The 15,736-nt window shown below is 32.8% G+C and overlaps 1 protein-coding gene across 1 annotated transcript in view; it reads left to right on the top strand.

The window, feature by feature from the left end:
- LOC107437224 (uncharacterized) overlaps positions 1 to 15,736 on the top strand; it is a 78,685-nt gene that overhangs the window by 6,366 nt on the left and 56,583 nt on the right. The window contains exons 2-5 of the mRNA XM_087149839.1: positions 2,541 to 2,725; positions 3,616 to 3,875; positions 5,219 to 5,278; positions 13,916 to 14,032. Coding sequence (XP_087005965.1) covers positions 2,541 to 2,725; positions 3,616 to 3,875; positions 5,219 to 5,278; positions 13,916 to 14,032 — 622 coding nt within the window. The remainder of the gene's footprint in view (positions 1 to 2,540; positions 2,726 to 3,615; positions 3,876 to 5,218; positions 5,279 to 13,915; positions 14,033 to 15,736) is intronic.

Below are 15,736 nucleotides of genomic sequence, written 5' to 3'. Positions count from 1 at the left end.
AGAAGAAAAATATTAACGCAAACATAAAAATATTTAGTGTGCTGATTTTAAATGTTATAACTTTAATCAGAATATGTGAAGTTTAATAAAAATATGTGAAGTTGGTTTTGGTCTGTCTGATTTTGGCAGATGGACTTCACAGCTTGGTGTAAGTTATTAAGTGATAAATGAGTGGTAAACGATTTCACAGTAGTGGATGCAGTAAGGAGTGCAAATCTTTTTTTTAAATTCATTAGAAAGGCTGTCCCAGGAATAAATTTTACTGTAATAATTTAATCCGTTGGGGGGAACAAAAACTTTAATCAAAGTTTTTTGTTAAGAAGCGTTTTAAAAATTGTGGTCATCATATGCATATCTAAAATGAAGCAATCCAATTTATCTTAAAATGGTAGATTGAAAACACAGTACCCCAAGAGATCAAAACTATTACAATTTTTGATAGTTTTATCTATTGTCAAAAATAAGGGGAGCAGATATTATCCCCTTGCCTCTAAAAGAGTTAAAATGCGATTGAACAAAAAGTGAGAATCATTCAAATCAAAATTCGATTTCTTCACAATTTTTTTAACTATATTTTTTCACAAATTTCCAGTAATCGGGGAAAAAAATCACAATTTTCATTTTAGACTGTATAACGATTTAACAGTTTTCCCCCACAAAAATTCAAATGATTGCTAAAGTTTTAAAAAATTTTAGAAATGACATTTGTCTTCTGACACCCATGTAACTTATTTTAACGCTGTTTTTCGAAGCTAAGGAAAATAAAAAAGAACTTAATTAAAGTGCTCTACACTAGAAGCAATGCGATGATCATAAATTATACATAGAATCTTGCCGTGAATACTTATTTGGGCTGCGGAACAGACAAATGAAAGTATTTTAAAAGTTACTAAACATTTTTAAAAGTTACCAATTTGGAGAAATCATTTCACCTAGCTTAACCCTTTTGAAGGCCGTGGTAAGTATACTTACCACCACGTTTCACCACTTTTAATTTAGGTTTCCATTTTTCAATAACTTCAGCTTTCTTGAAGTGAGTTTGAATAAAATTGGTAACCATTTGTCACTTTTAAAAAACGTATAAAAGTTATAAAATACATAATTCCTTTTGAAGTTTGTAGCATTTAAGGAAATTATTTTATAATTAAAGAAAAATAAAAGTCAATAAGTTCCTAATAGGTCATGTTAAATATATTTACCACCAAAAAATGGCAATTTTATAAACTAAATGAGGTTTTTTTTTAAATATCAATTACTGTTCTTAAAACAATTTCAATTCCAAAAATACTTTAATTTACCTTTACTAGAAATAAAGGGCATGTTAAAGGGTTAAAATTTTCAAAATCAATGCCTTATTCTCAGTTTTTGAAAATTTTTTATGAGCTCAGGTAATGCAACGTTGTAGTAAGTTTCTGAATATTAAAAAATTTGACCACAAACACTTTTCATTTTTGAAAAACTGTAGCTTTTCTCCATATCCACGTTTTGTGTCTTTTTTCAAAATTAGCGTAGACAGCGCTGGCTTTAAAAAGGCTACACTTGACCTAACAGTCATGAGTAACAGTTGCAAACCTACTACACTGAACTCAGTGGCACGACAGCCCAGAGAGGGCCAAGGCCTACTGTGCCCATCTCAGTTTTCTTGACCTTGGGCTCTGAAGTGCATGAGCAGATGTTCCTGTCAGTTGGTCAGCCGAAGCGGAGCCCCCAGTGTTTATGCTTAGAACTTCTTTATCGACCCACTGAACGGATGAAAGGTTGAGTCAACCTTGCTCGGCCCGAGGATCGAACTCAAGGACCTGTGGCATGGGAGCGTGAAGAGCTACCCACAGCCAACGGGCGTCGTTGCAAACCTACAGCAGTTATAAAAATAGCATATTATTAGGAAAAAAGCATCATTTAATTTTACGACGGAGTCTTCGAAAAACAGCCTTAATAGTAAAAGTGATGAACCCTGATCACTCTATAACAGGGATGGCGAACCAATGGCAAGCGTGCCATTTATGGCACGAGACACAATATTTTGGGCACGCCACCGATCACAATTGTTATTACACTAAGAATTGTTATTACACAGATGTTATTACACTATGAAACATATGTAATAATTAAATTAAAATTCACAAAAACAAACAAAAAAATAAACAATTATTTATAAAAAAATTAACAATTAATGCTAAAAAAACAATTAATAACCAAGCTAAAAATAAATAACTAGCCAAAACAAAATAACAGTCCTGCTTAAACTAACATCTTACAACTTAATATAAGTTATTTGTCATCTAATCTGCAACAACAGAAATTGCACTGATGTTACTTTAAGTTGTCTTAAGACATGGCAAAATGCATTTTTTTTTAAATATGTAAATAAAGAGTTTTGAGTTGATTGTATTTAGTATTCTCAATAATCACGAAGTCAAAATTATTTGAAGGCACGTCTATGACCTCATTAAACAATTATTTTAAAAAAGTTGGCACGTTGGTGTATAAAGGTTCGCCACCCCTGCTCTTTAATCTTTATTTATTATTTTTATTTACAGAGATTCTTTACTGGATTAAGTGGATTGTTGCATATATCGCTGTTCGGATATACAATGCAAAGCATCGTAGAAGGTTTGATTTGTATAAACCATATGCAGTCGGAGATCCTGAAAAAGTGGGCTTTCTTGTTCCTCAATTAGAAACTGAACTAGAATCACCTCAATCGGAGACCGATTTGCTAGAGGTAAGAACCTATAGAGTTTCTATATGGGTAGTTCTAAGAAGTTGAGAACACAATACAAATCTGAACTCTAGGGTTTAAGTCTAGCTTTAAGCATTGAAGGCAAATTAATACTTCTCTCTAATATCATGAATTAACAAAAATTATGGAAACAGTTCACTTTCTTTCTGACCATAATGTTCAATTTCGGACATTCACGGTGTTGACTGAGCCAAATAATCCAAATCGCGTTAAGATCGCTAGGCTGATAGTTTTTCTCATAAATATATAAAATAATATGATATGCAAAACTCATTAAAATAATTATTATAGTGTTAATTTTTTTAAAAGGTACTTTTTATAAGTTGGGAGTATTTATTGCATATAAGAAAAGTATCATTAAAATTTAAACTGAACTATAGTTAATATTATTGGACTCACATTTTTAAAGGTAAGCATATTTAAACGTAGCCTGAAAACTAGAAAGTCAAGTAAGAGCAATATTTTTTGCATAATCTGTGCTTTTTATTGTTTTCTCTTAAAGTGCAATATCCTTTTTTTGGGGAGGGGTCTAAATATTGTCTAAGTATAATTTCTTGCAAAAAATAACCTTTAGTAAATATTTGTTATTTTGCATTATTTTATTTAAAAATAGTCAAAATAAGTTTGATTTGCATGGTAAATAATTTTTGACATCATTTTAAAGAATGGGAAAAATGCAAAATTTGTGCGAAATCAGGCAAATTAAAAAGAAATCAAAATAAAAAAATTATTTTTTTTGCTCTTTTGTAAGTAGATTTGCAGTGGTGGTAAAAATGTATAAAATATTAACGTTTGTTTAATTTTCATCACCAGTTCTTAAAACTTGTAAGACTTGCGAGGAACTCATTTCAAGATCACTTTTTTCTTTTCAGTCAGCGGATGAAGTACAGTTCTACGGAATAAATTCAAAAGCGGAATGTGTTCTGGTCCGCATCACAAGAGGATGCAATCAAGAAGCCGAAGCTTGGATCTATTTGAAATTGGCTGATGGCACGACTTACCATTTGGCTGAGCATGTCAATTATCAACAACCATTTGAAGGAAAATGCCTGGTATTTTCTTGCGGGAACTTACAAATGCATTATTTGGCACCCATGAGAAGATGGAGAATACAGTACTGTGGCTCTTTAATGTAAGAAATTTAATAATTTGTATCATTTTAATATTTTTTTATCACTTATTTCATCATTTTTATTATGTTATGTAATTGCAACGGGTTAAATTGTAAGAAAATTAATTTCCAGACAGACTGATATAAAGTTACTGCTCCTTTTAAAGGCACTCAACTCCTTCATCGCAACGAACGAGATATCTCGCCTTCCAGGAATATTCGCTGTGCTCTATTGTTATATTAGTGAATATAGTGATTGATAATTTTTTTTCAAAGTAAAATAAACAAGTTTCAAACGAATTTGAGTTTTGTTTCAATGTTAGAGCTGGGGGGGGGAACTCTAAGCGTAGAGGGTGGAACAAAGTGCTACTTTGCCGGGATGAAAGTGCTAAAGTCACTCTCATGGTCTAAAAACTTGTATGTATAGACGGAACCTTTCCCAGAATTAAAGGACAATTTTGCCGTATTTACAGGAGAAGATTTTATAGTGGTAAGGAAAAATTATATCGAAGAATCAGCTTTTCAAAGAATATATTTTATGAAATTTTTCTCCGTTGCTAGGCATCCCAAATTCCATGATTGTTAGGCAACGGACTTGCTCGAGGATAAATTTTTCCATAGTAGTATAAAGTGTTTCCTTGTTAGTGATATAGGCTATAAAGATGATTTTAGTAAATTTACAAAATAATTTCACTCTCAAAACAATTTAAAATTTAGTTGAAAAGTTTAATCATCAGATTTTGGAAATTACAATACTCACGCTTATTATACTTTTAATTTATTTCATGCCAATTAATTTTTAAAGTACCTAACACTAGGGGTTATGTGCTTCTTTATTTAACATAATTAGAAGCTAAAGAAAGGGAAAAGGGGAGGGAGAGAAAATTAGCGTAAGTGAAAGGTTGAGAAATATGAAACTAAATTACGTCAACCTGTTTTGTCCTGAATTTATATATTGAAATGATACAAGAAGTGGTTTTATTGAAAAAGTGGTATAATATATTATCGAAATTAATTGGTTTTTCTACTATTAGGGCATTCAAAAAGTCTTTGATAGATCAAAAAGTACTTGCTCCTTATAATTCTAAATCTAATCAGAAATAACTAAATCATTGTGGTATCTGAGAATCTTTTAATTCACCCAGATAAATGAAAATAATGAAAAAAGTTTCCCACCACAATGAATGTCTTTGAAAAAAGGAAATGTCCTAAATATATGACGCTGGGCGTTAACCGGTTAATACATAGTTAAACATGAAAACATAATTAAAATTTAAAATGACTGGAAACTATTGATATAGAGATTTACTAAGTTATATTACTAAATCAAGTGAAATTATTTATATTTATTTCTCTTATTTTAGGCGAAAATCTGAAAATAAAGAATTACCTGAAGGAAAGACTTTTGTGAAATTCGTGTTTTTGTAAGCAAATTATTGTGTTTTTAAAAACTATATTTCAGATAATATATTTTTACTTTCATTATAGGGATTGTTTTGAAATTTACTCATAAGCTCAAATGAATTAGTTTTTTCAGATAAAGTATTTCTAAGTGTTTATTTATTTTTTAAATTTTATTAATAGCAGTATCTAAAAATCCTACGGTTAGAATAGAAGAATTTATTTTTAAGTCCGACTTAAAAATAGTTTTCCACACTATCCAGAAAATAGGGTTAGTTTGTTATATTAAGGTTGAACTTGGTTAATAACTTATTGTTACGGATACAATCAAGATCAGTCTTGGTTTAATTTATACACTCATTAGTATTCATTATTTATTTCATTAAATGTACCTGCAACTCGCGAAAAAGAAGATTGTAGAAATCAGCTGGTTGCTTATAAATAAGACGATGTGTTATTATCATGCCGAATCAATTTTCGGATCAGATTTAATTGGGTACATATAAGTGGCATCAGACGTGAGTGTCCAACATGATTGGCAGCCGACATGCACCTGATTGGTTGATGAATCGTGGCAAATGCAAAGCTGCCAACTTTCAAATCTCTTTGTAAAAATTTATTCCAGTGGTAGCTAATTAATGCTTTAATGTATTTTTTTATTCCTGTATAGTTGTAAATTGTAAAACGACGGACCAGGTAAAATTAATTACCAAATAACAAAAGAGAAAGAAAAAAAATATATATTGTAAAATTTAAACCCTGACAAATTAAGAATCTTAGGAACATTTTATTCTGCAAATAATATATTGTACAATTAACAATACTGGATATTAATTGATTTCACAAAATATAAACTTGAATTGAAATTTTAACAGTAAACAAGTTGAAAATAAGATAGCAGCAAATTATTTAGTTAATTAAACATGAAAACGATTTCAGACAGTTCAGCACAACTAATGACAACAAAACATAAAAACGACTCACCTCGAAAATTAATATAGCTAATAGCTATCGATAAATAACAATTTTGAACGTATCATCGTAATATCTTTGGGAGCTGGTCCCGAAAAGAAAATTATAACCATCTACAACACATCGAATCCGTATATATTTGCTCCGTGACGAAAAACAAAGTAAAAGTAAAGGTTCGAAAATGAAACTTACTACTGCGCAGACTCAAACAAAAATTGTGCTGACATCTCTGAATTTGAATTAAACAAAATAAAATGATATATGATGAATTGATGCTGCTAGCGTTTAAAGTTACAATTAAGAATTAAAAAATACTATATTCAGATTGAAAATTAAATAGCAATGAATAATAAATTTTTTAAAACTAAACATCCTGCCGGCCAAGGCGGTGGAGGAGTCAGTTCTTGGGTAATGGGCAGATTTTTGTAATGGGTCTGGTGAATTGTCCATTGGAAGTCTTGACTTCTACGACCCGAACCAGTCCGTCACTGCCAGGAAAAGTCCTTAATATTCGGGCTGAAGTCCATTTTAAAGGTGTGGAGATCGAGTCAGTTTTTAAGAGAACTAAGTCCCCAACGGCAACATTCGTTGATGTACCAGTCCACTTAGATTTAGTTTGTAGAGTTTGGAGATAATCTTTACTCCATTTGTTCCAAAATTGAGCACGAAGTTTTTGAATTAAAGACCATCTAGACTTGAGACACATGGATGGTGATGGGTCTCTCTCAGGCAATGAAAGAAGTGGAGCACCCACTATAAAATGTCCAGGGGTAAGAGCCTCTAGATCACTTATTTCTGAGGTTAAGGGGCATAACGGTCGAGAATTGAGGCAAGCCTCAATTTGGCACAAGAGCGTAGCCAGTTCTTCGAAATTTAGTATAGCTGAGCCGCATACTTTTAGCAGGTGTCTCTTGGTTGATTTAATATTAGACTCCCAGAGTCCGCCAAATGAGGTGTTGCAGGAGGAATAAAGTGCCAAGAGATTTGAAGATTGCTGGAAAAATCTTGAACTGAATTGTCTCGAACAATTTTGTACAGAGACTTCAAATAGTTACTGGCTCCTTTAAAATTTGTGGCATTATCACTGTATACATCAGATGGCAACCCTCGTCTAGCAATAAATCGACGAAAGGATGCTAGGAAGGTTTCTGTTGACAAATCAGAGACAAGTTCCAAGTGGACAGCCTTCGTAGCAAAACAAATGAAAAGTGCAATGTACGACTTTAAGGTGACTTTAGATCTTGGTAAATTTGGTTTGGTTGAAATTGGACCTGCAAAGTCCAACCCAACACGTTGGAAAGGTTTAGATGGAATAACTCGATCACGTGGCAAATCGGCCATGAGCTGGCTTGAAGAAACAGCATTTACCTTTAAACAAGTTATACAGCCTCTGAGGATCTTTCTTACTGTGTTTCTCCCAGCTGGAAACCAAAATTTTTGCCGAATTAAAGATAAAACTACAGAAATGCCAGAATGCAACGAAAGCTTATGATAATATTCTATAATAAGCGTGACAAAATGATGACTTTTCGGCAACAGAATAGGATGTTTAGCCGACAGTGACAGGTTTGAATTTTTGAGTCTCCCACCAATTCTTAAGACCTTGTCAGAATCTAGAAAGGGTGAAAGGGTTATTATTTTAGAGTTTCTTGGAACACAGCCTTTATTTTTGATTGACTTAATTTCAGCACTGAATTCCACCCTTTGAATTTCTTTAATAATTGCGATAACAGCATTATCCAATTCACAAACTTGAAGGCAACCGTTTATCCGATTTTCCGAATTTCTCGAGTTGAACACGAATCTTTTACACCAAGCAATCACTCTTATTAATTTGCTGAATGATGAATATTTTTGAGTTAACTCTTGCATCGAATTACTTTCAACTGCTGAGGCATGTATTAAAGTGTCAGGGTTGGAAGTGTGAACAGAGTTTGGTTTAACCTCTTCAGTGAATGCTGATTTTGCATTAGATAGCCACTCCGGGCCCTGCCACCAAAGTTCCAAGTCCATAAGCTTCTTTGGAAAAATTCCTCGAGTGGCGCAGTCGGCAGGATTGGTAATACCAGCCACATGGTTCCAGTCGCCAATATTAGTAAGTGATGTTATGGCTGCAACTCTATTTTTTACGAACTGATCCTTTAAAGAGTCTGATCGAATCCAACTCAGAACGATTTCTGAATCCGACCATAAGAACACTTGCTTCCAAAATTGATCTATCGAAATTTGAAGATTACTATACAATTTTGCCAGCAAATGAGCTGCACACAGTTCGAGGCGAGGTAGTGATACTGTTTTCAAAGGGGCGACCCTGGTTTTTTCTGCCACTATGTTCACTGAAGCTCTATTTTCGTTGTCCACTACTTTCAAATAAAAAACAGCTGAATATGCTTTGAGTGAGGCGTCGCAAAATCCGTGTAACTGGGCATCAATGATTATATTATTTATAGAGATCAGTCTTCTTTGAATTGCTATTTCCTTTAGAGCTTGTTTTTCAGCCTGGAAGGTTTTCCAGACACATAAGAGTTCTTCGGTTAAAGGTTCGTCCCAAGTTAATTTATTTTTCCATAGGCTTTGCATCAAAATTTTTAAGATGATTGTGGCAGGTGAAAGAAAGCCCAGGGGATCAAAAATCCTAACTATGACAGAAAGCAGTTCTCTTTTTGAGGTAACTATCTCTGGAAATGAAATGTTCACCTGAAAAGTATCTTGTTGTGTATTCCAATACAGTCCTAAGACCTTCTGACATCGATTTTCTTCTATAGTAACATTGTGCTGCTGTGCAAGAGAGTCTTTGGAAAGATCTGATAGAACCTCTGGACAGTTAGACGACCATTTTCTGAGATTGAAACCTCCTCGTTGCAAAAGTGATTTTAAGTTTGAAACTAGATTTTTGGCATTGGGGATGGAATCTGTACCTGATAACAGATCATCAACATAAAATTCTTCCTTAAGAACTCTTGAAGCATCAGGAAAAGCTTTCTCTTCGTCCTTAGCGAGTTGTTGAAGTGTTTTTACAGCAAGATAGGGAGCACAGGCTGTTCCATAGGTGACAGTTAATAATCTGTATATCTGGATTTCTTCTTCAGGTTTGAACCGCCAGAGTATTCGTTGGTACTCAGCATCCTCTTCATGAATACGAATTTGACGAAACATTTTCTCGATGTCAGCAGTAAATGCAACTTTGAAAGTTCTAAATTTTAGTAATAGAGAAAATAATTCGGGCTGCAAACGAGGACCTGCATGCAATGCATTGTTGAGAGAATTCCCTGAAGAATTCTTAGCTGACGCATCGAAGACCACTCTTAGTTTGGTTGTGTTGCTGTCTTCTTTAATAACGAAATGATGAGGTAGATAAAATGTTGATTCCTTAATCAGTTCGTCAGAAGGAACTCTTTCCATATGACCTAGTTGAAGATATTCCGAGATGAAAGTTGTGTACTGATATTCAAGTTCATTATTCTTACTTAGTTTTCTTTCAATGTAGTTGAATCTTTTACTTGCTTGAGTAGCTGAGTCACCAAATTCTATAGAATGTTTGAAAGGTATTCTCACAATATACCGTCCAGATGGATCTCTAGCAACCGTTTTTTCGTAAAATGCTTCACAATCTATATCATTCTTTGATTTCAGTTCAGCTTGAGGTAAAGATTCGAGCTCCCAGAATTTAGCCAACTGACAATCCAAAGATGAGGTAAGATGGCAGTTCACAAAGGAGTTTTCCTTATTGGAGTTTGAGAACACTCTTCCTGATAATAGCCAGCCTAGATGAGAATTGAGTGCAGCTGGACTACCTTTCTTCCCTAAAATTGGTTCTCCAATTAGCAAGTCAGCGTATAAGTCGGCTCCTAACAGAATGTCTATTGGACCAGTTGCATGAAATGTTGGATCTGCAAGCATTAGACCATGCAGGTGTGGCCAGTTGCATGAAGAAAATGTGAAGTTCGGTAAATCACTTGTTATGCAGTCTACAATTAAAGCTTTACAGCAAAAAATTTTCTCATTAAAATGTGGAGAAAAGACCAAAGATACTTCAGATAAAGAAGATTTTACTAGCGTATTATTAATTCCTGAAATCGAATGATTTGTAACAGTCTTTGATAATTGCAGTCTCTTAACACAGTTTTTGCTCACTAGAGATTTCTGACTGCCGTTGTCAATCAGCGCTCGGCAATTAACGAAATGTCCCTTAGCATTTTTAACCTTTATTAAAGCTGTTGATAATAAAGTATGTTCCTCACTTTTAAAGTTTTGTTGACAAGTTGTGCTGAGCTGAATATTATCCCTAGCTTCAACTAAATTTTCAGATCTGGCTGCAGTATTAGCAAATGAATTTGAATTTTGCCTAACTGAATTGTAAACATTAGAATTTATAGGGTAAAATCGATGCAGTGAAGTGTGATGTCTTTTTTGACAAGATTTACAAGTAGAGTTCGAAGAACAAGAATTCGGAAAATGACCCTTCCTTAAACAATTAGCACAAATTTTGTGGCTTTTTATGAGATTCCACCTGTCATCGATGGTCATTTTACCATAAATAGGACATTTAAAAATTGGATGACTTTCACTGCATGTAAAACATGAATTTTCTTTTTTATTCAGAACAATATTGTTAACGAATGCTTTCTTAGGAATCGAATTTTGTTTTATTTCCGTTTGCATTCCATCTTTACAAGATAAACCTTTCGCCTGTTGTTCTAAAAATTTAGCCAAATCAGAAAATTTTGGAAAATCTTGATTTGTCAAACTTAGTTCCCATCTTTGCCTAAGTGTTTCGTCTAATTTACCCAAAATGAAATGAATTAAAATTAAATCGACAAACGAGTTTACTTCTAAACCTAAAGTTAATAAAATTCGCGTAACTTCGTTACAAGTGTCTACAATTTCGAAAATAGACTTAGCTGAATTCGGTTTCATAGACTTCAATCGAAATAATTTAGAAATTTGAGCAAACGCTAATTCTCTTTTATTATCAAATCTTGAATTTAAAGTTTCCCAAGCATGCTTATAATTTTCTTCGGTAAGTGAAAAACCTGAAATTAATTTAAGAGCGGATCCTTTTACGCTAGCGTATAAATACTGAAATTTCTGAAGTTCCGTTAAATCAGAATTTTTATCGATAGACGTCAAAAATAATTCTTTAAATGACAACCATTTCTCGCTTTCACCAAAAAACGTTGGTAATTCAAATTTTGGGAGCCTTAAACAAGTTTCCGAAAGTTTCGATTTATTATCACTAACATTAGTGGCATTATTACTACATACTTCCGTTTTACTCTTTGAAAATTCACGAGCAATTTTGATTTTTAATAAATCAATTTTAGATGCGATTTCATCAAATTCATTTGAATTCGTTTCAAATTCATCTTCTTTACATTGTAACATAATATCGTTATGTATGCTGTTTAATTCAGACCAAATTTCGTTAATTTGTTCTTTAAATACTTCTAACTCTGCGACATCAATAGAAACAACATCAAATTTCGGATGAAGAATGTTTGAAATTCTAGTAATTTTCCCCTTTAACACACTACGCTTCTTTTTTAACATATCCATATCGAAATCGAAAATACGAAATGCTAATCAAAACAAACAAAAGACTCAGCGTCGTTTCCGGTACGAAATCAAAAGCACGAAAATGCAAATTCTCACGACAAAACAATAGCTCAGTGGCCGTCTTTCGTCTCGACGAGACCAAAAAATGTATAGTTGTAAATTGTAAAACGACGGACCAGGTAAAATTAATTACCAAATAACAAAAGAGAAAGAAAAAAAATATATATTGTAAAATTTAAACCCTGACAAATTAAGAATCTTAGGAACATTTTATTCTGCAAATAATATATTGAACAATTAACAATACTGGATATTAATTGATTTCACAAAATATAAACTTGAATTGAAATTTTAACAGTAAACAAGTTGAAAATAAGATAGCAGCAAATTATTTAGTTAATTAAACATGAAAACGATTTCAGACAGTTCAGCACAACTAATGACAACAAAACATAAAAACGACTCACCTCGAAAATGAATATAGCTAATAGCTATCGATAAATAACAATTTTGAACGTATCATCGTAATATCTTTGGGAGCTGGTCCCGAAAAGAAAATTATAACCATCTACAACACATCGAATCCGTATATATTTGCTCCGTGACGAAAAACAAAGTAAAAGTAAAGGTTCGAAAATGAAACTTACTACTGCGCAGACTCAAACAAAAATTGTGCTGACATCTCTGAATTTGAATTAAACAAAATAAAATGATATATGATGAATTGATGCTGCTAGCGTTTAAAGTTACAATTAAGAATTAAAAAATACTATATTCAGATTGAAAATTAAATAGCAATAAATAATAATTTTTTTAAAACTAAACAATTCCTTTAAAATTATTTTCCTCACCACTACAGATAAATGATTTAAGTGTTCATATGCAACGTCACATTGTACCAGATCCTTTGTGGTGAAGCTTTTGAAATTTTGGTAAACTTACCAAACATTCCGAAAGCTTTGGCTTTTAAGTGTCTACCATTTTATAAAATACACCGGTGGAATAAATTAAGATATGGAAGACATTTTCCCAAATATCTCAAAAAATACCGAATATAAATAAATGAAATTTGGTATGGATATAGCTTATTCCATGATAATAAAGTATGCAAAACAAAAATGAAAGTGCCATTCACTGGCAAGACCTATTTCCAATAAATCCAATGTAGTCTGAACTTAAGGATAAAAGATGACAATAAAAGTGAAGCTTGTCCAGTGTGTGTTGCCTCCAGTATGGTGTATGGTCATCCCTGACAGACAGACAGCATGCACAACGAGTATACATGCTGTTAATAAGGGAGTTAAGGAGGACTTGTGGATGACCCTCTCATTCTTCCACCAGAGCAATTTTTAACTCCAGAATGGTTCTGGGGGGAGGTTGGCACATCGCAATAGCTCTCCCAAGAGCATCCCAAGCATGTTCAATAGATTCAGGTCAGGGGATTTGGCTGGCCAATTCATTCGTTGAATATCCTCTCTTTCCAGATACTCATCAACCATGAGAGCCCTATGTGGTCGAGCATTGTCGTCCATAAAAATGAACTCAGGCCCCAACAGCGCCCCTGAAAAGACGCACATAGGGCTCTAGGACCTCTTGCCTGTACCTCTGGGCATTCACGGAACCATTGTCAAACACATGGAGTGCTGTGCAGGTATCTTGCATGTGCGAATAAATGTGCGAAAATACTTTCCATCTCTTAATTTTGTCCACCAGTGTAGTTCGCAAAATAAGTAGTAGTTGGCAGGTCTGCATATCACGATTCAGCAGTCAATCATGATCGACATCCATGCGTAACGTTGCTTATAGGTATACCCAACTGTTATGATAGGTTATTTTTTATTGGAATCTCACACAATCTGAGATTTCAAAGGTTTACTCTTTCGCATTTTACATTGCGTCTAAATTTATGATTTATTATTTTTTTTCAAAATTGAACAAAAATATTCTATAGACAAAAAATTCTTAGTAAATTTTCTGTTGAATTTCTGATAGTTATCATATAAATGTGGAAAACGTAATTGAAAAATATGTGATTAATATGAAATAGGTAAAGGGAAAACAAAATACAGTGATATATCAATGAGTTGCAATGTTTTTTTAAAAAAATTATATTTTTGATTTGCAATTCCAAGGTGGAATGCTTCATCTGACGTCTATGATATTAATGATGTTTCAAGAAATATGACTGGTTTTGCCAGTGCCATGGCAAGAGCCGAATGGGATTCAGTTTTACAACCTCCAGTTCAAAAGTAAGTTATTCGATTTTTGGCCAAAGTGTTTTGCTATAATTTGAAACTAATTTTAAAGCTAATAAAGTATGTATATCAACACTTTTATTACATTATTAACATTGACGGGACTATGTAGTGGGCAGCCAGCTAACTTCACGTCAGAAAGGTTCTAGGTTTGAATCCCGGATAAGGCATGGGTGTTCTTTCCTTTTCTGTACTATCTGCCGCTACTGTGGGAGCAACATTGGCCCACCTAATGTGTTGACCCTGAGAGAGTGTCTAACAAATTTGCCTTACTGATAACCGAATGACGAGAGTCAATCGGGTGGGCATTGGAAAAAGACATTGAATTCCACAGCTGTCGAGTTTTCCGTGATCAGATTTTCGCGTGAGATTTTTTTTATTTTTATCTTCAAAGTGGTAGCAAAATGTTATATATATATATATATATATATATAAAAATCTTTGTTCAACTATTGATTTATAACGATTTTGAACATCACTAAAAATAAATACTTCAATTAAAAATGAAGTTTTAATTTTATAACTTGCAAATAATAACTAACTTAATTTATAGTTAACAAATATTAAATGTTTGCATATTTTTTTTTATTACCTAATACTTGTTTCATTATGTATCACTAAGTGTGGACGAATGATGCATATTCAGAGATACCACAGGTGAATGCTCTACGCAGCCAGGTATTTCGTACTAACACATATCAAGTCCTGAGATAAAGTAGGCTTTGTTGAATAAATTGAAAAAAAAAATAACATGAATAGATTTACTCCTTCTAAAAAACTAGCCACAATTGAAGTGGTTTTACTGCCAGTTTTTCCGTTTCGCTTTAACTCCTGCTTCGTAGATACATTCGTCATAGATTGCAACGTCCATACATTTATCCCTCTGCGTATATTCTAGAAATGCTTACACCGGTTAAGATAAAAAAAGTTAGATATTGAAAAATTTATGAGAAGTTTTGAAGCTAATTATTATTGTAAACATTGTTTGTGACATGCCAGAAACATGAAATTTTTAAGTTCAATTTAATTTTTTAAATATACAAAATAGTCGATGCTAGTACTAGGTTGTTTTAAAATGCTAACAGCAATGCTATTTATTAAATTTTTTCTGGAATAGATGCTACAGAAATGCTATTTAAAAATGCTATTTATTAAATAGCTTTGCTGTAGCATCTTTTAGTAGTTTAGTATTAGATCTTGGTGCAAGTGACTGTAAATTGTCATATTTCGTGAGAATCACCTATTTGCTGAATTAAGGTTGCCTACACTGAACCGGAGAAAGTTAAAAGACTTTTTTTGTATTATATAATTTGCTATTTAAAGTTAAAATCATTATTTCTTCTACTAATCACAAGAATTTCTTTTAATCGTCAAGTTTTCATTGATGAAGTAATTTAGGTTCTTTGTTGCCTTTTAAACTTTGAAACGTAGTGTACTGATAATGTTTTAGCATTTTTTTTTAACTGATCGATGTTTATTTATAATTTTTTTTTTATCAACACTAAAAGTAACCTTGACTAGAAAGAAAGACACTTTTTGATAGAAGCTGCCAGAAGTTAAAATTTTTTAGAGATAAATGAAATTGAAGCTGTAAATATATCTGAAAACAATTAAGCGATTCTACTCACTTTACATCAAGTTTTGATAACGTTTTTATCTGTAATCAAAAATGCTACAATTCTTTGAAGAAATTAGAGC

The sequence above is a fragment of the Parasteatoda tepidariorum genome, chromosome 8, assembly GCF_982258835.1.
Source record: "Parasteatoda tepidariorum strain Cologne lab strain chromosome 8, Ptep-v5.0, whole genome shotgun sequence".
Lineage (NCBI taxonomy): Eukaryota > Metazoa > Arthropoda > Arachnida > Araneae > Theridiidae > Parasteatoda > Parasteatoda tepidariorum.
Note: the sequence above shows the minus strand (reverse complement) of the source record. Positions and strands in the feature narration are given on the sequence as shown.